The 21,573-nt window shown below is 41.1% G+C and overlaps 1 protein-coding gene across 8 annotated transcripts in view; it reads right to left on the bottom strand.

Annotated features, from left to right (window-relative positions):
* RAF1 (Raf-1 proto-oncogene, serine/threonine kinase) overlaps positions 1-21,573 on the bottom strand; it is a 65,753-nt gene that overhangs the window by 5,386 nt on the left and 38,794 nt on the right. For 4 of the 8 annotated variants that reach the window (XM_010409732.4, XM_010409731.4, XM_039559123.1 and 1 more), the window contains exons 3-16: positions 14,599-14,814; positions 13,767-13,879; positions 12,651-12,753; positions 10,929-11,086; positions 9,918-10,016; positions 8,331-8,484; positions 6,806-6,865; positions 5,720-5,725; positions 5,008-5,035; positions 4,794-4,921; positions 3,696-3,813; positions 2,362-2,446; positions 1,284-1,460; positions 387-433 (exon numbers count right to left, since the gene is read on the bottom strand). In XM_010409732.4, coding sequence (XP_010408034.1) covers positions 387-433; positions 1,284-1,460; positions 2,362-2,446; positions 3,696-3,813; positions 4,794-4,921; positions 5,008-5,035; positions 5,720-5,725; positions 6,806-6,865; positions 8,331-8,484; positions 9,918-10,016; positions 10,929-11,086; positions 12,651-12,753; positions 13,767-13,879; positions 14,599-14,805 — 1,483 coding nt within the window. In that variant the 5' untranslated portion in view covers positions 14,806-14,814. The remainder of the gene's footprint in view (positions 1-386; positions 434-1,283; positions 1,461-2,361; positions 2,447-3,695; positions 3,814-4,793; positions 4,922-5,007; positions 5,036-5,719; positions 5,726-6,805; positions 6,866-8,330; positions 8,485-9,917; positions 10,017-10,928; positions 11,087-12,650; positions 12,754-13,766; positions 13,880-14,598; positions 14,815-21,573) is intronic. The other 4 variants (XM_039559124.1, XM_039559126.1, XM_039559125.1 and 1 more) reach the window with 4 other exon arrangements.

Genomic DNA, 21,573 nt, shown 5'->3' with positions numbered 1-21,573 from the left:
AGTCGTGTGAGGAGTTCTAAATATATTAAAAGTACACGAGAAACAGAACCAAACCCATGTGTGCACACAGATGAACAGGCACACACACCTCCCATCAATGAGCAGTGCAGCATTTGGGTACCAGAGGATTGAATAAACCCATTTAAGTAAAGAAAGAGACTTCTGGAGCACAACTGTTGTACATTTTTATCCCAAGTGTGGTAAACAAGCACAGATGTGCTGTGGAAGTCCTTGCTGACAGCAACTTCTTGCTCATCAATGGGGATTGCTCATCAGCAGTTATATATAAAAATATATTTGAAATAGCTATTGCAACCCCCACAGAAAGTTCCATATTAGCAATAAATCAGTGCCTCACTGCAGAAAAGAAGGTTCAGGAAGGATACTATTGGATTTCATGTCTCTGTGGATGATGTTCTTTGCATGTAAATAGCTGTGAAGGGAAAAGCAGAAGAGAGCCATTAGCAAGGCTGCTCACAAACAGCATTTTCATTCCCCACAGAGAGTTTATTCAGTTTATTACACACCCAACCCCTTCACACACCTCTGACTGTTTAGGATGAGTCTACTTTGGGAACAGAGAAATGTAGCTGTGCTCAGTGCAGTAAAGAAATGTCAGGAAGGAGGAGTGGCATCAATTCCATTAACCCTGGAAAACTGGGACTGTCCTCATATCCATGAGATCTGTATCCTGTGCTGAAGTTTACTGTTCCTAGCTCTCCTCATTTAAATGTCCCCAGTTTTCTGGTGTCTGACTGGAAACCTGGGTGCTGATCTACAAAATGAACGAGCTTTGGCAGCAGCAGCTGCTTTTCTGTGCTCCCAACATCAGAACAAGGGCTGGAAGAGCAGAGAGGTGGGGCCTGGAGCAACTCAGACAGCTGGAAAATGTTTCCAAATACATCTGTGTGAGTCCTGTGGAACAGAGCAGCCACCCCCCACCTCAGAGTATAAATCAGTGTGTGTCAAACACTGCAGTGCTACAGTAACACAGGGGAGGAAAACCCCTTCATTCTGTATTTAGAACAGGATTGCATCTAGCACACTACAGCAAGACTTCAAGCTATAAAAGCAGGTAAAACAGAGAAAATCTAACTGATAAATTACATGAGCCAAGGCAAGAATCCATGGGAAAAAATGACTAAATCAAAGCACAACTGCACCCAACAGTGCCGAGTGAAGAATCTCTCCTTGGTACACCCCTGTGGCTATTTTAGCCCTCCGTGTTTCGGGTTTGGGGAGGGAAGGAAGCCCCAGAGCAGGGCCAGAGCAGCCCCACTCACTCCATGCCCTGCGCTGTCTGCCGGGCGATGTCGATGAGCTGGAACATCTGGAACTTGGTCTCCTGCACGTGCAGGTGTTTGTAGAGGCTGCTGCCCTCACACCACTGGGTGACAATGGCCAGGTTGTCCTTGGTCATGTAGCCCATGAAGAGCAGGATGTTCACGTGCCGGGTCTTCCTAACAGAGGAGCATGAGGAGAAATCAGTGGCTGCATCGAAAATGCTTTCAAAGGTTTTTCAAAATGCACTCCTGGCTGAATGAATCTCATCTTTGGAATCCTAGGCCAATGTGTGAGTGAAGTTTGGGTTTACAAATAATAAAAATATACCACAGTTGCAAATTTTTATAGATTTTTTTTTAATAAAATCAGCTGGGCTTTTGCTTTTTAGTTACAACACTTCCTTTTAGTTATTTTAAATCAACAATTAAGAAAAGGATGTCTGAAAATGCAAATGGTTTTATATCAATAACCAACATTCACACTTGCAAGTGGTATTAGAAGCTATTGGAATGACAGAAATCACCCTGAAAGCTGGGAAAAAGTGACAGCTTTAGGTAGAAGACTGAATCCCAAGAGAAAACCAAAGCATAACTATAAACCCTAAAGGAATTATCATATGAGGAGATGGTTTTTATGTATCTAATTTGCTCTTTTTCAGGAGTAACATCACAGATACTTCACTGGACACTAAAAACACCCCAGTATTTGAAAGCAGAAAACAGTTACACTGATCAGTGTGTATGTTTAAGGAAAAAAAATTATGATGCTGCAATTTGAAGAGGAGCAGTTCAAGTACTTTGCCTGGTGGTGAGAATTAGGGCAGAATTTATTGATCCTCACCTTTTACTGCCCAGTGTGACCTGAACAATTGTGGGTGTTAACATACCACAGAAACACCTGAACTACAACTCAGTCTCTCCACAGAATATGCAGAATTATCACTACACACTTTTTATTCTTCTCTGGAAATCTGCTTTTTGTGCCTATCACACACACAACATTGGGCCTGAAGGCTCCAGGGAGGGCTGGGATGCAGCATCTGGACTGCCAGGATTTAGCAGGGAAACACCAACTCACCTCAGGACAGCCACTTCATTTCTGAAAGCCTGGAACTGTTCTGGGGTTGGGTCCACAACCTTTAGGATCTTCACTGCTACATCCCCTGGAAATACAATTACCACCAAAGTTGCTAAAAATGCAGCTTTCTTTTCCTCTCCAAAATAACATTAATATATATTGTAGTTTTAATTCCTAATTTGTGCATAGCACACCTTTACTAATTTGTACAAAGGTCAAGATTTCCCTGCAGACAAATTTCTGTGGTATCAAGCAGTTAATTTACCTGAATTTCAGTCTAACGGAGAAGTCATTAATTAATTATTCACACACCTCCCTTCTATTTTTTAAGGGCTACAGCTGGCTAAAATGATCTTTGCAGGACATACACACACACCTGTTTTTATTATCAAATTTAAACATTGATGTGTTTATAAACTATTTATGAAAGTACAGCCCTTCAGCTGAGCACATCAGAAAACCTAACACCTCTCCTTCATTAAATGGCTTTAATTAAGAATTTAATTATTGATACTTGTAGAGGTGCACATGTTCTATTAAAATACATCTTAATATGAAATTATTTTTCATTACCTTGTTCAGGGAAATATTACTGAAGTTATTTTTCCTCTTGATTTCTGTGCTCCATTTCAGTTCCATAATGAAAACCAGGATGTTCATTACTTTTAGTGTAACAATACTGCTTCCCTTGCTGCTGACAATACTTGGGCTTTGAGACATGCAAGTATTTACTCATTAAAAATAAAGGGCAGCAGATAAGCTTCTGAAATTTGTTTTGTCACCTTTTCTAATGACAATACTGCTATTTAAATTAGAGCCTGAAAGGGTTTCTGTGTTTCTTTTCAAAATCACAAGCCATGAATTTGGAAACATTCTGCAGCTCTGCAGGGTACCTGTTTTCAAAACATTCCCACTAACTACGTATCAAACTCTCACATTCAGCATTTTTTCACTGAAAAAACCCCACAGTAGAAGCAATTTATGCTGATTTCCTTTCCCTCCCACATTGAAATGAAGCATGCTAATTAAACCACAAAGGTATTAAAAGAAGGTAAATATAATTTAACATCAGGCTGTGGAAATCCCCTGCTAATAGAAAATAAACCCTTTTCAAAAAGCAAGCTGGTGTAGAACACAGCAATGAGGAGATCAGTGTAGTGGAAATGGAGATACAGCTGGGAGATTCAGGTTTTGGTGCCTGTGCTTTGCTTTCATTTCAGTGCTGCTCTGTAAGGCAGCTCCTGTTTCTCCCCCGTGCCTTTGGTGGCAGATGAGCTCCCAGCACCACCAAATCCATCTTCCCTGGACTGCTGTCCCACCAGATCAAGACTCACCGTGCCACTTGCCCTTGTAAACTGTCCCAAAAGAGCCTGAGCCTATCCTGGTGGAGAGCATGACTTCACTGGCTTCTATTTCCCAGTAATAACTGGAGTCTCTCTGTCCACGAGGCCTCTGCAACAACAATTCACAGGCTTTAATGTTTAACCACTTATATTATACAGACACACAAAAAATTAAATAACTTCGTTCATACAAGTTCAAGATGACCTGAAACCTTGAGGGGTTTGTCTTGCAGTTTGGATTTCTGTTTTCCTCAGTTTGTGAGGGGTGGTGGGGTTTTTAGCAAAAAACCCTAACAACAAACCACCACATTTTCTTGGATGTCTTGAACTGCTTATCATGAAGTTCTGCACTAGAAAATTAAACCCTAATCCTAGATCCTAAGAGGAACAAATATTTTACAATCAATTATTTAAAAACATCTGAAATATTTAAGAAACTTCAAAAGTACAATGCTAAAACTCTCTAACTCTTTTACATATTTAAATGGAAGAAGCCAAACAGATAAGAGCAAAATTCTAGAATGTCTTAGTGAGAAAAAATTGTGAATCCCACTAAGCTTAGAAGCCTTCAAAACATTGAAGATATTATTAATTATTATTCTAACTTTTCTCTCTTTCTTTCTTTCTTTCCCCCCATCCCTAAGTTAAAAATCAAACCTTTGAGGCAAAAGTTGCATTTTGTTAAATCTGTTTATCCCTGAGCCATTTGACTCTCCAATGAAAATGAAGGCATTATCAATAACCACCTTTTATGGAAGCAACAGTTCAAACAGTGCTAATAAAGCCAATTTTAAATATATTAAAACAGAATCAAAAAGATGCAACCTCTAAAGATTTAAAAGGTAATCCTTGGACCTGCACTGACAAACAATGTCACACCACTGCCTGAAATTCATTTGCAACCCAGAACACTTTGTTCTGGGCATGTATAACCCAAGGCAGTAGTGCCATCATTCCCAAATTAATTAAAATTGAAATGTATACACAGTACAGAGCAATCCAAGATTACCTGCACCTGGAAGTGCAGAAATTTATCCCAACACACCACTCCTCCCAGCACAGTTTAACTATTTTTTAAACCGTACTTACAATTTTGTTTTTTTCTTGTGTGTTAGATCCAGGGGCTCTCTCTCTTTGGGCTGGGACTGGGGTTTTAGGCTGAGACCAGCCAGTTGGGCTCATATTGTTAGGACTTCCAGACAGAGCAGAGGGTGAGGCTTTAAGATAGAAATACAAGAAAACAGTTTATGAACAAGAAAACAAACAAATCAAATTAGAATATGTTTGATTTTTGAAACCATACCTGATTCACCATGGCTTCGAATTGCATCCTGCAACAGAGAAGATGGATAATAAAGTTAATAAATATGTGAGAGCACACAAAGGAACAAGCAGGGATGGTGTGGAAATTGCTGTGCCAGTTTTGGTCAAGTGCAATACAGTACTGGCCAAGACCTCCAGGATTGGGGATTTGCTCATCACACCAATCCTGCAGGAAACCCATGCAATTTGTGAATTCTTACAAAACAGGGAAAAGACTCACAGCATATTAAAAGTACTGCTACCAGAAAGGAAAGAGGAAAAAGGAGGACACAAAACAAGAAGAAACAGCAGCAATACTGTCTGCATTCCCCCTGCACTTCATGCTCGTGTTCCAGGTGTGGACAGAGCTCCTGGGACAGCCTCTGTCCCCAGGGGACAACTCCCAAACAGCTTTTGGGTTCAAAGCAGGGCTTTTAAAAACCCCCCAAATATTCCAACTCAATATCCATTGTGAAATAACTCTACCACACTACTTCAACCCCCAAAAAGGCTACATCGAGTGCCTCTACTCAAACCCCTCTCCTTCTCCAAGCACACTCCCACAGGGAATTGGGCATTTGAGCAGTGTTTTCCCACAGGTCACCAGGACAGTGCCACAAGTCTCACCTCATGCCACGGGCACAACACAACTCTACAGCCATGCACAAGAGAGAACTAAGCTCTGACAAACAGCACTCCACAGCATTTCTCACCTGCCACTTGTATTATCCCAAAGTACAAACAGGAAAGGGAAAATATCCAGGGACTGTGTAAGTACAAAGCAAGAACATGCACTACAGAGAGGTTAAACACCGTCAAAGTTAACAGAAGTCAATTCAAACTCTCTAACTAATTAGTAGAATAATAAATGTCAGATTTCATAGGAGGACAGAACAAGCCCACATTCCACTACCCAGTTTCAAATTAAGATTATCCTTAGCAAAGATTCAGTTATGAAATACATTGTTTTAGCTCATTAGTTGCATTCACCCAGGCTGGACTATGTACAGCATTCTTGCAGATTGCCACTGCTCAACACCTGAGTGGACTAAAATCTGCAAGAACTGTCAATGAAGAACTCTCCAATCTACTATTTTTGTTCATTTTAAGGATAACAAACCTTTCAGAACCTGAATGAGTAACAAATGCTTGGTTTTGTACATCAGCCAGAGAATGTAACTGCTTTCAAGGAAGCTGGCAAAGGACAACTAAAGAATTTAAAATGTTTCTCGTACTCATGATATGGAGTTCTTACTTTGAAAAAGTATTTTTGAGCTTCAACCCTGATGTGAATATTTTCTTATTGGCTTATGAATTCAACAGCAAACAAACCAATCCCCTGTTCTTTAGAGCTGCTCTTACAACACAAGTAACACCATCCCCAATGCTGTAGTCTGTCAACTTTACTTTGATGGGAAATAAAAACAGTACAACTTGTTCTTAATCTCAGGGCTTTGTATGGGTACAGTCAATAAAAATAGTTTCCAGAGGAAAAAAGCCACACAATGGATGTGTTTTGAGAAGGTTTTGCTTTAAAGACTGTGTGACCTAATGCATTCTAATCCAAGTCTATTCAAATCCAGAGGAGGATGAATTCAGCCAGCTAAACTAAACATGAAGCTCTTCATCAATTTGCCTCTTCCCATTTACAGCCTCAATATTTTGAGTATAAACATGCTGGAAAGATTCTCATCAAATCAGCTCCAGATTAAACACTTCACGTGGACACTGCCATGGCTTACAAGTTACAGCAATCCTGTTAATCACAAGAAAACAAAAGGCATCAAGGAAATACCTACTCTTCCCCTCAAACAAAACCGTCTGCACCAGGAGCTGGGAGAAGCATTCAGGCTGTTATTCTAGGCCACACAGTAAGAGATAAAAGAAAAGAACAGAGGAAGTATAAAAAAAAAAAAATTTAATTAAATGTTAGGCTAAACGAAAGAAAAAGTAACCTAATTTGCTTGATAAATGACAATTAAGTGCAGTAAAATTTTTAAGTGTTCCTGCTCAAACCCAGAGGTTCACTAGGATCTATCCTTGGGTAAACCACTTTTTAATGATGGTTTTTCTCCTGGTATACTAGGAAGTCTCTGCTACTTTCTTTTTGCATTGCTTTGAGGCCTTCTAAAAGCCTTTAGGACCTAACAACTATCTATCTTTATGATAACGTGAAGAGCCAGAATAGAAAGCTTTTCTGTCTTTACTGCTCTGCATAAAGAATAAAGCAAGCAATGGCTCCTTAAAGACTCATCACTCTACCAAGGACAGTAATTCAGATTTTCTAGAGCACTTTCATTGTGCATTGTGACCATTTCAAGATGGTCAGCCAGGCCTCTGAAGCAGCAAAAAGGGCTGTGAGCCAAAGAAACCCAAAGAGAAAGGGAGGACACCTTTCCCCATAAATCCCAGCTGACAAAAAGCCTCTGGCCAAAAATGCTTCCTGGGGCTGCAGGGCACTTTTGTACTGTTCCCAAGGTCCAGAGGAATTCTCACTTCAGAGTATCTTCACATTTCACAGAAGCCCATAAATCACCAGCTGAAGATGCAGGGGAACTCCAGCAGTCAAAGGCTTTTGCTTGGCCTCAAGAGTTTTTAAACTATTCCAGAGGCAAAAGCAACAAACAGTGCTCACTCTCTCGAGTCCTGCAGCTCTGCACTTTCTCCTGCCAGCCCTTCCTCCACACCATTTTGTTAAGGTTATCACAAAACGAAATTTAAAAAAGCCAACCACACTTTAGGCCTGATTTCCAAGGGCTGTCTCTCACTGCCAGTCTAAGGAAAATCCAAGAAAAAGATGCTTGAAGGCAAGGAACAGCAGAAAGTGTCTCAGACAGAGCTGGCTTTAGCCCACAGGCCCAGAACTGCTGTTAATTCCATACAGGTATAAGACAAAACAGATCACCAGGAAGCTTCTACCTGAGCATTCCAAGTCCAAGAACTACACCCAGACTTAAGAGCACCTTTAGTCTGACTTAAAATAAACACCAGCCCCCCAAAAAAACCCAGACTTTTAAATTTGAAAGAACATTTTTAGACATGGCTAAAAAGCATTTCTTCATGAAACTGAGCTTAATAGTTAAGCTCCACCCCATCTTTGCACACCCCTAAAATTTGCCTATTACTCCAGCAAAGTTGATAGACTGCAAGAATTAATTATTGACTTCTTATGCAAATATGTCTTCTAAACTCTTCACCACTCAGCCAACTGAAGCAAACAGTAAGCAAATGACAGAAAGGCAAGAAGGAAAACCATCCAGTGACTATTAATGGGCAGTGGCAGTTTTAGTTTAACTCTGTGCTCCTTGCCCCCAGCAGCGTTACCTCGATTATCCGGCTGTCTACAGGCATTGTGGTGCTGACCATGTGCACGTTTGGTGTGGATGTGGAGCGCTGTCTTTGGGACAGAGAGCCCTCAGAGGAAGGGTTAGATGGGTTGAAAGTAAAGGCATGAGGTGTAGAATACCTGTGCTGGGAGCTGAGAAGGAAAGAGAGAGAAAGGGAAAGTTGTGGTTATTTTTTTCCCCTCCAGCAAGTGAAAAACACTGTTCAATGTAACCTGTCCAAAAGCAATATACACATAATTCCAAGCAGAGAAAAAGCTGGGACTTACACATCAACTAAACTATTTGGTCAGCTGAATCATTCCCAGTTTAATTTAAGAAATAAATTTTAAAAACTTGAAGATCTTGTCAGCTCACATACTTCATGAGTGTGTTTAGCTGAGGTCTGTTTCTGCTGTTACAAATTTTGCCACAGTTCACCTCAATCCCCATCAAATCATGTTTAATACTCTGACAAAATACTAGCTCTGAAAGATGAATTCAGGACTGTGAAATTAAACAAACTGCTCATTTCAAGCCTGTTAAATGCACAGCTTAAGAGCTAAGCCCTGAATTTGTAAAGCTTTGCAAGACTGTTCAATGGTTTGCACAGAACAGCCAGCAAGGAAGTCATGAAACCCAACACCAGTTAAAAGGAGGCCAAGACTAAAATCCAGCTCAACCAAGAGTTATAAATCACAGCTAAGGCCACTCAGACCATAAGGATCCCAAAACACATATGTATCTTAACTGAAATGGGTCAGCCTTCACAAAACCCTTCAAAACATCTATTAAGTTAATAAGTCACCGTTCAACAACACTGGAAATACGAGTAAGATGGCAAAGATCAATTCCTGATGAAGTTCCCATTAAAGTAAAGAAATAAATACATAGAACCATTTACAAGTCAGCTACGTGCTCTGTGCCTCATTCCTGAACAGATTTTTCAAATGGGTGTAGAAAAAACAAAAGCTGGCCTGCTCTCTTCAGCCTCTAGAATTTCAAGGAAAAGAATACAGGCACACGTTAGGATCAGGGGACAGGCCCCTTGCAAAGGGACACATTTCAGCACTTAAAACTACAGGAATGTTCTCTTTAGGTATTCAGAATTTTCCTTAAGAGGAACATATTTTCAGTTCCCACTGTTCTCTCTTTAAACTCCTATCTGTCATCATAAATATCAGAGCATTATTTTAGTTCATGGATGTGAATCATCCACCATGAGACACAAACCCTTGGATGCACACTACCTGATCAGATAAATGAAATTTGTTCACAAAAATACCAAAAGGGAGCCTTGGATTTTCTTAGGCAGGAAAACAAAGGTCTCCAAAAAGCCTTTAATACCCTACCTTAAGATTTTAAGGCTAAAAATTAAACTATAAAATCTCAACTCAATGTTTTGGTGGATCTAAGAACAAGAAAGAACTGTCTGTGATGAAGTGGTGTTGCTGCCTTGCACATTCATCCCAACCTTCTATCAGATCGCTCTGCTTTGGAGGAGCTGGGGGTCTTTTGTTGCTTTGGATTGATTGTTTTGAAACAAGTGTATTTCCCAAAAGAGAAATGACAGGAAATACAAGCTTACCTAACAGGTATCCGGGAGACAGACTCCCGCATCCGTCTCATTGTCAAGGGAGGTAGTGCAGGGACACCACTGTCACTGATATTTGAATTTGGGAACAATCTGAAATATCAACAAAAACAATTACAGTTTCAACTGCTACACTACCTCCTGTACAATGCTCTTGAAAGCTGAAAATTTACAGGGCTGTTTCTTTGCAGCATGATTAACTTCATGAACACATTCCTATCTTTACATCATGTTTGTCCTCTGTGTACAACTAAAACCTCTGCCTTTAGACTCCCAAAGAAAAGTTCCACGTGTTCTTTCTAAACTTGAGAGACAAAATCTTTTTATATCAGACTTCGGATTTTCCTGAAAGGGTACTTGACACAATTAAGTTCTATTAAAGCCAGGTAACACCAAGTGGCACAAGTCATCCTGCACTCTCTTAGTAGGAGAAAAAGTGTAACTACATGACCAAGTTTAGTTATAAAAAAATTCAATCACTAAGACACATAAAAACAATTACAGGCTTTAACACTTTTGCATAAAAGGACTTCTTCTAACGTAACAATTTTCAACTTTTTGTAACTGGTATTAGGAAAGTATTATCCTTCATCTGTTTTCTCACCATTCACCATTTTCAACAGTGAACACCAACGCTTCCAACAGCTAAAATCCAACTGAATCATGGCCTGGTTTATTCCTACCAAAAGTGTTGTGTGAGAGGAATTGCTGTCCCCCTGTTCAAACAGAGGGCATTAGAGCAACTGCCTGGTCATTCCAGGTATTTGTTTGCTTGTCCCAGAATACTAAAATTCAGAGCAAGAACAAAATGCAGTCAACATGAATGGCCTTCTCCCCTGGAAACAGACACTCATTGCTGGGTGTTTCATGAAATCAATACCCAACTCTGCACACCAACCACGGGGACTGCACTTCCCAACAATCCAAAAGGATCTCTGTGGTAAGAGACACAAAACCAACTGCCACGCAGAATTGCTGCTGCCATTAGAAAGGAACAGTCCTTACAAGAGCTGCCTGATGTTGCTCCAGTCCACACACATGGTTGGCACCTTGGTGCTGCAGTGCTCGTGGAATTTGTAGCCACATGTCTGACACCGAAAGCCATTGAGCAGGAACTTCTGGCAGATGTCACAGAAGGCTAGCTTCAGAAATGTCTTCCGAGCCTGGAAAACACAGCAAGTGATTAACCCAAGCTCATTAGCTCTTCATTAACCGAGATCTAGATCTTCAAACAGAAGAAATAAACAACCATGCTAAAATGCTATCAGAGCCCCCAGACTGCTACTGAGTTTAAAACCACACTTGAATATTCTGGCATGGATTTCCAGTTTGGTTGGAAACCTGGAAAGTTTAGAAACACTGAGGGTTTTATTTACAAAAAAAAACCAATCAAGGAAAAGAAAAAGGACAAGTGTTCTGTCAAATGCAAAAGCAATGTTCTTGCTCAGCAAGGTGACAGAGCTGTGTGAGCCAGGAGCTGGGGTTTTTGTTTGTTTCCAGTAACACTGAAGAGGTAGAAGAGGATCAGATCAGAAGGCCCACCTCATTTTTTTTATTAGCCAAAACTCTTGGTGTTTATGATTAACCAATATCCCTTGCATGAGAAATAAATTCCTTAGTAATTAAAACAGTCTAAGGAACTTCTACTTTTTTAAAATGGCAGCCTACTTTGCTTTTTTAAAAGCTTCTGAAGTATGAAAAAAGATTCAAATGAACCAAGGGGTTTCTTCTTCCAGAACACACTGGGGAGGAGGAAGGCTCCAAATTTCAGCTTCTTCCAGATCTGGAGAAAAATACTCATTTTCTGGTGACCAACTGCAGATGGCATTTTCTGTAGTTTTTTTTTAAAATGTAATGTAGACGTAAAGTGACTTTCAGGTTTTGTAAATCAATCCTAACCTTTCATATGGATGTCAGTGACAATCCTTTAGGTTTGCCAGTTGGCACAATGTATTTCTAGAACAAAACAATACAAAGGCTGAAATATAGAAACAGAGTTCCTTCCCAGGAAGGAGAACATATTGCAAGGTACAACTGTTAAGAGATGGGCATTATCTCTTTGTAAACAAAAAAGAATTTAAAAAAAAATTTAATTAAAAAACCCACAAAGCACAAAACCACCTTCTACTTATTTGTTCTGTATGGAATAAATAATCCATTTCTGAGAAGGAACTACAAACTAAAACCTTTCATTCCCCAAAGGACACACTGTCAAATCACAAGGCAGCATTAACTCACAAAACAATGTCATGGCCTGCAGAATTAACAGCACCCCGAATATGCAGTACAAATACCACCAGTCCAATAAAGCTGCTGAACTTATCCAGCCTTTTTGACTGACGAGACAGAGATTGAAAATGCAAATTTTCTCCCTTTACTGGACTCTAAAGATGTCGTTATCTTAACACAACAGTTACAGACATAGGCATTTATATAAAATGAAAATGGCAATCATCAGACCTGTGAAGAATATGCATGTTGTGAGCTTTGACAGTCTCTGACACCTGGGGATCACCAGGGTAATAAATACAATTCTGGCATTTCACTGCAAACTGATACTTAGCCAATTCAATTGGTGGGGAGCGGGGGTGAAGGAATCAACCACAACTTCTGAAAATCCCTGTGTCCAGAAAGCCAGAAGTTATCTAATGCCCAAAGCATTCTTTGGCCAAATATGTGGTTCAATGGATGCAACTGACACCAGAATACAGAGCAGGAAAAGCTTACAAAATTGTGTGTGGTGAGGGGGACGTGATCAAGGAAGTCCACTCGCAGCTCCTCTCCAATCAGGGAGGCAGCATCTGTGTTCCAATCCAAACGCACTTTTTTTCTGAAAGAGAAAATGGGGACAACAAAATCACTTTGGAGATAAGCCTGGCCTCATCAACAATTATGTTTTGTGAGTTTTCTTGAGTAAGCTGAAAACAAATACCCAGAAAAGCATGGCTAACTTCTTACAGTGAGCTAGACAGATCTCAGTGTCTTTCACTCAAAAAGTCAGAAGCAACCTGGAACACATTGCAAGCCACCTGTTTTTCTGCTCATTTTTTAACATGTTATTTATACATAATATTTGACATAGAGCACCTAGAAGGTTTAATGGAGTCACAGAAATACCCTTATAAATGTAACAGGAATTATGAGTGACTCAGTGACACAAAAGCCATTATCAGGTGCTTGGGTACTGACATGACTGGTGACCCCAGAATGGCCTCAGTTGCACAAAGATGTAACCCCACAAATGCCTGAGGCTACAGGGAGCTTTAAACCCAAGCCTTAGGAGGCGTGAAGTTAAGTGCATTAACTCCATGAGACACCTTCACTCCCTCAGCTTCTAAAACAATCATTTGGTATTTAATAGCAGCATCCCCGGTCCTACAAAAATATAAGGAATATCTGAAGTGAGATTGAAATCCAAACATTGGGAAGTTGTAGAGGAATATAGAGCCTTAAAACTGAGCACACAGAACTGTTCAGGGAAGTGGGCTAAGAATCACTAACACTGAATTTACCAACTACAAATGCAGCAGAGAAATGCACCTCAAATATGAAGGAAGGCATCAGTTCATCTAGAGCACAGCACAACCCTCACCAAGGGGCTGCAAGCACTTCAGTGAACCCCTCCATTTTAAGTATTTTCAATATTTAGCTTTGAAACAAAAATAAAATTGTTAATACTCAGGAAGCTGACAGAGTTACCCTAGAAGAGGGCAAAGAAAGCATAATGGAAGTGTTCACAACCAAACTGCTTTTAAAGAAATTAGCCAGAGGGGAAGAAAGCATGACTGCTGCTATTCCAAACCCAAGATCTTTACATTCTCTGGGTGGAAGTTTCACTCTTACCCTTTTGGTTCAGCAAGAAGTCGAAAAACTGCGCAGCACTCTGGCTGCAGACCTCTTACTTTCAGTGCCTTCATGAGACAGTCATGCAAGGTCATCCCATTTCGCACATTCACCTGTGGCCAAAGGAAAAAAAAAGGCAACAAAACATTTAGGCACTGACTGCACAATTTCTTTAAGCTTTTCCGGGAACGGAAGACCATTTTTTCATTTTCCTTAGAAACTCCAGGAAAGCTGCACAAAGTGCACTTTTGTGCACTCCTGCAAAGGAAGTTCTGAAGCCCTTTTATAACTTCTCCATTTCTTACAATTACTAAATTTCTATGAAACAGGATTTTATACAAGTAGCCCATAGAAGGAATAGAAATGCAGGCAAATAAAGTTACCTCAAGTACAGAAAAAGGCTTAATTTAGATTTCAGGGAACTTTGGGTAAGACTATTATTAGGTACACTGAGCTCCAAGAAGCTGAACAGAAGTGTTCCCTCAAGAAGTTTCACTTCAGCTTTAACCCCCACACTTCACTGTGGGCATCCAAGTGAGGAAAATGGTGACAGAACTGTCATACAGGCATCATTGTTTAGGTCAGCCAACAACTGTCTTTTAATATGAAACATGCTCATGTACATCAGAAAATTCACAGCACTGAGGCAGCGAATCCACAGCTTCTCAGAATACAGATACAGCGCATGTTTAAAATACATCCTCTAAAACCAACCAACTGCTGACCATCACTTGATCACAGTAAGACCCTTCTGAAGCTGGGCATTTCTCATGCCAGATCCACGTCCCAGTGGCAGCAGTGGGATTCTGAGACAAAGGCAGCACAGACTCACCACGGTGCGCTGCTTGTTGGGCAGGAAAACACGGATGGTATTGCTGGTTTTGGAAGTATCCGAGATTTTGCCATCATCGGACGCCCGGCGCTGGTAACCAAACTGCTGGACAATGGTTGGTGAAATACAGTTGGGGCCATCAAAGACAGAATCCTTGAGCCCAAACCCATTGCTGATGGTCTTCCAAGCTCCCTGGATGTGCTCCATTGATGCGGCCTACGGAGAGAGAGTCAGGAAGATGGCCATGTCCGTCACTCGAAGTGGTGCTTTCTCCTCCTGACACAACGAACCTCAGCCTTTGCTGGAAGCATCTGGAGCTGCACTGCCTCGTGATGTGATCAACCTACACATGCAGGGTACAGCTCAGCCACAGCTGCACAATCAGCCTGACTCTTGAAGGCATTTGACTTTCTACACACAAACAGAGCACGAGGAATAGATGTGTACCTCCTCCCACTGCACCTCGGGGTCACAGGAGCACTTCACCACGTTAATCTACATAATCAGTGTCTGAGGGGCCTTCAGGAAGGCAGCCAGATCACAGAATCACAGAATATCCTCAGCTGGAAGGGACTCACAAGGACCATCAGTCCAGCTCCTGGCCCTGCACAGACCCCCCCAACAACCCCACCCTGGGCATCCCTGGCAGCGCTGTCCCAACACTCCTGGAGCTCTGGCAGCCTCGGGGCTGTGCCCATTTCCTGGGGAGCCTGGGCAGTGCCCAGCAGCCTCTGGGGGAAGAACCTTTCCCTGCTCTCCAACCCAAATCTCCCCTGACACAGCTCCAGTCGTTCCCTGGGTCCTGTCCTGGCTCACAGAGAGAAGGGATCTGTAGCTGCAGGCCAGAACAACAGTCCTATAAACCAGATATGCCACACAAGCATTAGCCCAGACTGTTAAAGAAAAGAGGCTTAACAGGAATTATAATATAAAGAATTAATTAAGGAAACTGGTTTTGTCACTGATTTTGGGGGTTTGGTTATTTGGGTTTTTATTTAATACTATCACAATTTACATAGTATGAAAACAGCAAAAAAATCTCTCAACCCTCACACGCACTATGCTCTGTTACATTTCAGCATCAATAAAGCCTGGGAGAACTGGGATTGTTCAGCCTGGAGAAGAGAAGGCTCCAGGCTGACCTAATTGCAGCCCTCCAGCACCTGAAAAGAGCCAACAAGAAAAATGGAGAGGGATTATTTACAATTAAAAGGACAAGGGGGAATGGCTTCAAACAGACAAGGATTAGGTTTAGATGGGATACTGGGGAGAAACTCTTGGCTGTGAGGGTGGGCAGGCCCTGGCACAGGGTACCAAGAGAAGCTGTGGCTGCCCCTGGATCCCTGGAAGTGTCCAAGGCCAGGCTGGACACTGGGGCTTGGAGAACTATGGAGTAGTGCAAGGTGTCCCTGCCCATGGCAGGGGCGGCACTGGATGGGCTTTGAGGTCCCTTTCAACCCAAATACTTTTATGATTTTAAAAACATCTTCCAGTGCAAGGACACAAACAACCCCCTCCCCTGCACACTTCCAAACCAGCACACGTTTTTGCACATGCAGGGACAAAGGTATCATTGTATGTTTTCCCCAGCTATCCCAACTGCAATGCAGCTTGAACTCCAAATTATATTCAAACATCGTATTCAAAACTAAGCAAAACCAAAGTCTGTACTGAAATCAAACAACCTAATTCAGAGCAGCCAACACTACATTACTGAACACCTGTCATCAGCTGCTCAAGTCTCATTTCATGTGTGGTCCTGCACCTCCTTTGTTGTAAATTATTTGAACCCTCCAATACATTTCCTTATGTTTATGTCAGAGAAAAGCCAACGGTGTTTGTTTCACTGAAAAAGTTAAAACAATGGAATTCTTGGATAAAAAAGATCTCTACTAATGTTAAGTGTCCATTCTGGGGTGCCCAGAAGGATAAGCTGAATTTCAGAGTGTTTTCCTTCACAGCACAGCTCTGAAAAGCCATAGCTGCATTTGCAAGTAAATTTGCTCCAGACCTAAACCCAGCTCTGACCAGCAGCCAGAAAGGAAATGTAACAAAGTTCCAGAGAAAGGTTTGGTTTAGGTGAAGTCATCACCACTGCATGCAAACCCCAGAGCAGCAGAACTCTCAGCCTCAAAGAGAGCTTTCAGCCAGTTCCTAAATATCTCCTTCACTGACACGGTACACAGTGACAACATATCCTCACCTTCCCTCCTGCCAATCCCTGTCATTCCTGAATCCATCAGCTGTGCAGGTCCAGTTGTCCAAAGGTGCCAAATATTTAAATGCCAGTAAGATTTAAAACTCAATGCCCAGTCAAAATCTAACAGGACTGCCATATTTGGATTTTTTTTTTATTTTTAAATCTATGGCATATAAATTTTTAAAAGAGTTTTATATTTGATGTAAAAAGGGAATAAGGAATAGGAAGACACTGAGATACTGTGAAAAATGGAAGGGAGATAAAATTGAGGAATACAACCAAGTTCACCACACATAGGCACCTACAACATCTTACAATTCCTAGGCATCAGGAAGGTGAAAAACAAGTTATGTTCAGTTGCAACACCCATATAATGCACATGGCAGCTGAAGGAGTAACTACTTAGATGGCAGCAATAAAAACTGAGATAAAATGTTAGATAAGAGGGGAAAGATGAAACCCAGAGAGCTTCCCTTAACTTACCCCCTATGGGAAACTCCTTTGTTTCACCCTTCCAGGTAACAGATGAGACAAAACAAGAAAAGGAGCTCAACTTGATTTCTCTGCTGAGAAGGCAAGATAAGGAATGGCAGGGCAGCCATCAAAACCCCCTTGTTGTCCTTGCTGATAGAAGCTGACAACAGCCCAACATTACAGCCTTTATATTTAATATTTTGATATGCTGCCAACATTTCCTGAAAAACTCCAGAGAAAGCAGGAAATGACAAAGAATTCAAACTTGCATTTTGACAAAAGATAAGCTTCATACCAAAAAAGTTACTTCCCTGCTCTCAGGGTATTCTCTCTCCCAAACACTGCACACTGAAGCACAGACTGCCAGGGAAGATCACAGCAATGTATTTTAAGGTTGTTGCACACACAGAAAAACATAGACAGCAACTGCTATCAGCCTTCTGTATATCCACATGTCAGTTCTATCTTTAATTAGGCATTTGCATCCTTCTCTCCCAGGATCTTTGCCTCAGTAAGTGCTGGACAGTCTCAAGACTGTGCACATCTGGCACAATCCTCCCCTCCAGCAACACCCTGCTCTCTCTTGCCACTGTCCTTTATCAGTGGGGTTTTGCCATCTTTTTTGGCTGAGGATTGAGTTCCTGGCAGTCTGGGTTTGCTCACAGATGTCGAGAGTTCTTTTCCTAGAAAGTGGATGTGCCACACACACGCCATCCTTAGCTCTCCTTCCTTCCTAAACTGAGGGCTCTAGGTTCTACTTGTGCACTCAAGGAGGAGCCAGCACTGAAGGGAACAGATGAGAACAGAGGTCAGACCTGGCCTGGAGCTGACAAAAACCTGCCAAGTGGCCTGAGGGTGGAGGGGCACAGGAGAAGAAGGGGAAGTTTAACAGATATTCACAGTCTCCTGGGGAGAGACAGGGAATCCCTGATGGAAAGTTGCTAAACCTGCTCTGGCATCCACTGTACAAGGGCTTGCAGCTGGAAAGGTGGAGCTTGTTGAAGAAACCCTAATTGTCCTGCTGCTGACTCTTGCAGCTATTCCCAGACAACCCTTTGTGGCTGACAAGAGGTTCCAGGGCCTCACAAACACCTCTTCACTCGGGCCAGCAACAGTCTGGTTGAGAACACTCAAATTCTGGTAGTGCATGGGCAGCCATGCTCACTTCTCAAGCCTTATTCCAAATTATTATCATGGAAGAATAGACAGCCAGAAAAGCTGCTGCCTAGGAAGTGATTTTCAAATGACTTACACCTTTCCTCTGCCCTCCAGTGCATAGAAAGCTGGCTTAAAATTTATATTAATACATACAAAACTATCCCCTTGGAACTCCAGCAGCTCACTGCATGCACAGGTATGAGGGAAGAGAATTAATATGGAACCTAACTGACCAGCTTTGAGCTGACAGAACATAACATTTAATGACACAACCTAATATTGCACAGCCACACACAATTTCTAGCTCATTCAGGGAGCACTGAACAGGCACAACAGCAGAACAAAGCAGGCAGACCATCTCTGGACACAGGTTTGAGTCCACCTCAGCAGGTAATTCACGTGCAGAGCACAGCCCACCCTGCAGTGTCCTGTAACCTGGGCCCTGGCATTGATTTGTTTATTCCCTTTGGGTATTTTGCTCCAAGCAGTAATTGATTAGAGGCATTTTTACTCACTATGCTCATTTACTCCAGCTCCCCCAAGATCCACACCAATCCACTCCACTGAAAAGATATTTGAAACTATGTTCTAAGGAGAAATTTAATTTAAAATAAAGGAGGAAAGATTTTACGATGATGCCTTCATAATTATATTCTTCTTAGGTTTGTCTATTCCAGAAAAACTAGCTTTTCTCTCTTAAAATTAATTACAAGCATGTTTCTGAAACATAATCATTATCAGATACTGGATTTATGTTTATGCCATGCTCAAATAATCCACTGCCAGCTGGATATTTTCATGCATCTTTCTAAAAATCATCTTCAAATCTTTTCTTCCTGCAGCTCATCACTTCCATGAAAATGCCTTCAAACAGCCTTCCTACAACTGAAACTGCAAGAGCAGCATTCAAAGAATATTTTAAGATATGGAAGTAGATCGGTCCTCTTGCAGATCCACAACTGCTGGGAAACTGATACAGATTGGTTTCACATTAAATGTTCAGCCTAAGCAGAAAAAAACCATCATTTACGCCTGCAAGTCCCCAGCAATACTGCACACTGTGACCAAGACTGCACTTTTCATCAGTGCTTTTTGCATACATTGCAGATCCTGCTAATGAATCATTGGAACATGTATCAAACCAAAAGCACGGATTGGCTCTGGAATGTGCACATCTGACAGGAACAAATTCCTGGAGATCAGTCACTCATACACAATCAATACATTCATGTCATTCATTCCAATTCAAAAGGTACTGCAAGTTACTCTGACTTTTTCCATGACCAGGACAAATTGCTGGTCTGGACTGTTAAAAATTTCAGTCTCCCTCCCTCAGAAATGCCAGAACTGGGACCGAATTAGGCTGCAAGTTCACATGTTACAAAGCTAAACTCTCACTACAGAGTTTAGGTACTTTGTGCTTTCTTTTTTCTGAAACAAACACCAAAAAGCCCTTAGAAATATGTTGAAACAGTCCCCCCTGCCAACACACACGTGCTGCCATTTTTATCCACACACAGTCACGTTTCATGGAGTAGATCTACAAAGGCAAAACAGCACAGAACAAAGTCCAGAATCTATTTCAAAATACAAACTTTTGTCAGTAAATATAAGCTTGAAAAGCTGCTTAGAAGAAAAGTTTTCATCTCCGACACAAAAAGATCAATGATCCATTTAACTGTGGCCTTTTCTCCTCCCATACAGTAATTATCAATTGATTTAATATTGCTTGGGTGACTAATTATCTGGGGGAAAACCGGACATTCAAACCAGACAAATCTCTGTTATGATCCATACCAGTATTTTTTAAAAGTAGCTTTTCAGAGCAGTAGAGGATAAATAGGGACCCATTCCTATATCAATAAATAAAGTTGTGATCCATGGAAATATAAATGCAGGGCATGAATTAGGATCAGTGTAACAACCCAGGCAGATCCCTCTAACATCTACAAGGTTGGTGCTTTTCCTTCATGTGTCCTTCATTTCAAGAGATCAATGCCAAAAAGCAAACTCCTGCCTAACACAACTGACAAAAATTAAAAATTAACAGAAGGAAAGTCAGTGTTCAGGACAAAAAAAAAAACCAAACCGAACAAAGAACAACCAGTACTGAAACACATACAATTTCTGCCTCTGATGTTCAGATCTTGGAAGTTATATTTTCTCTTTTTTCTTAATTTATCAAAACTATTCCGTTCTTAGTCACTACTTCAGCCTTCAGGAAAAAAATAACACTGGTTTTCCAACAAGTAGGCCCTACAGTAAGGAGGACATAAGCAATACAACCCTCAACCTGCTTTTAGACTTATTAATTGGTAAGATTAATGCCTTTTTAGCGAAAAGCTACTTTCAGAGTGAAACTCTGGCTAGTAAGCACAAACCCAGTCAGACTACCTGGCTGCAGCAGGCTGTACTTTGGGCTCTGCTTAACAGGAATTTGTCACCAAAACAATCTGCACCTTTGGCCACTCTGTGCCTGCTCTCTGTTGGTTGTAACAGCTCCAGAATACTTTTCCCAGCCAATTCTCAGGAAGATCTGTTTGGTTTGTCCTATCCAAACAGATCATTCCCATGTCAGTCACCCATTTCTTTCCACGTGATATTTCTATGAAATTTAAATATGGAGCTCTAAGCTTCCCTATGAAACCACAATTCCTACATTAGAGAAACAGGAGCACCGAACACCCAGAATCCAAAGCTTTCCCTTTGGCAAAGCAAAAAACCAATCCCAAGTAAAAAGAAAAATGCAGCAGGTGTTTCTAAGCAGTCAGAATGTTTTTAAATTGGATTTAAGTACAGCTGCTGAGTTTATATAGATTCACAAAGAAGTTTATGAAATTACTATTGAAACAGTAGGAAAGGAAAAAGCAAGCAAGGAAAGTGCACATATGTTTTATACAAGTTTTGCTATCAAAGCACCAGAACTCTGCCATGGAATAAAACTTCCACTTTTTTTTAGTACAATATTTTGTAATTTTTTTCCTCTAACGTGCTCTTAACATTATGAAGACTACTAAGGCTGAAGTGATATTTAAGACGTTCTCCTTTTTTAATTCAGCAAATTCAAACTCATTACTAGAAACAAAAAGGACTGAACACTGCTTTCTTATAGCTGATTGTATCAGAATCACATCATATGACAG

The sequence above is a fragment of the Corvus cornix genome, chromosome 12, assembly GCF_000738735.6.
Source record: "Corvus cornix cornix isolate S_Up_H32 chromosome 12, ASM73873v5, whole genome shotgun sequence".
NCBI lineage: Eukaryota > Metazoa > Chordata > Aves > Passeriformes > Corvidae > Corvus > Corvus cornix.
The sequence above is the reverse complement of the archived record's forward strand: the minus strand, read 5'-3'. Positions and strand labels throughout refer to the sequence as shown.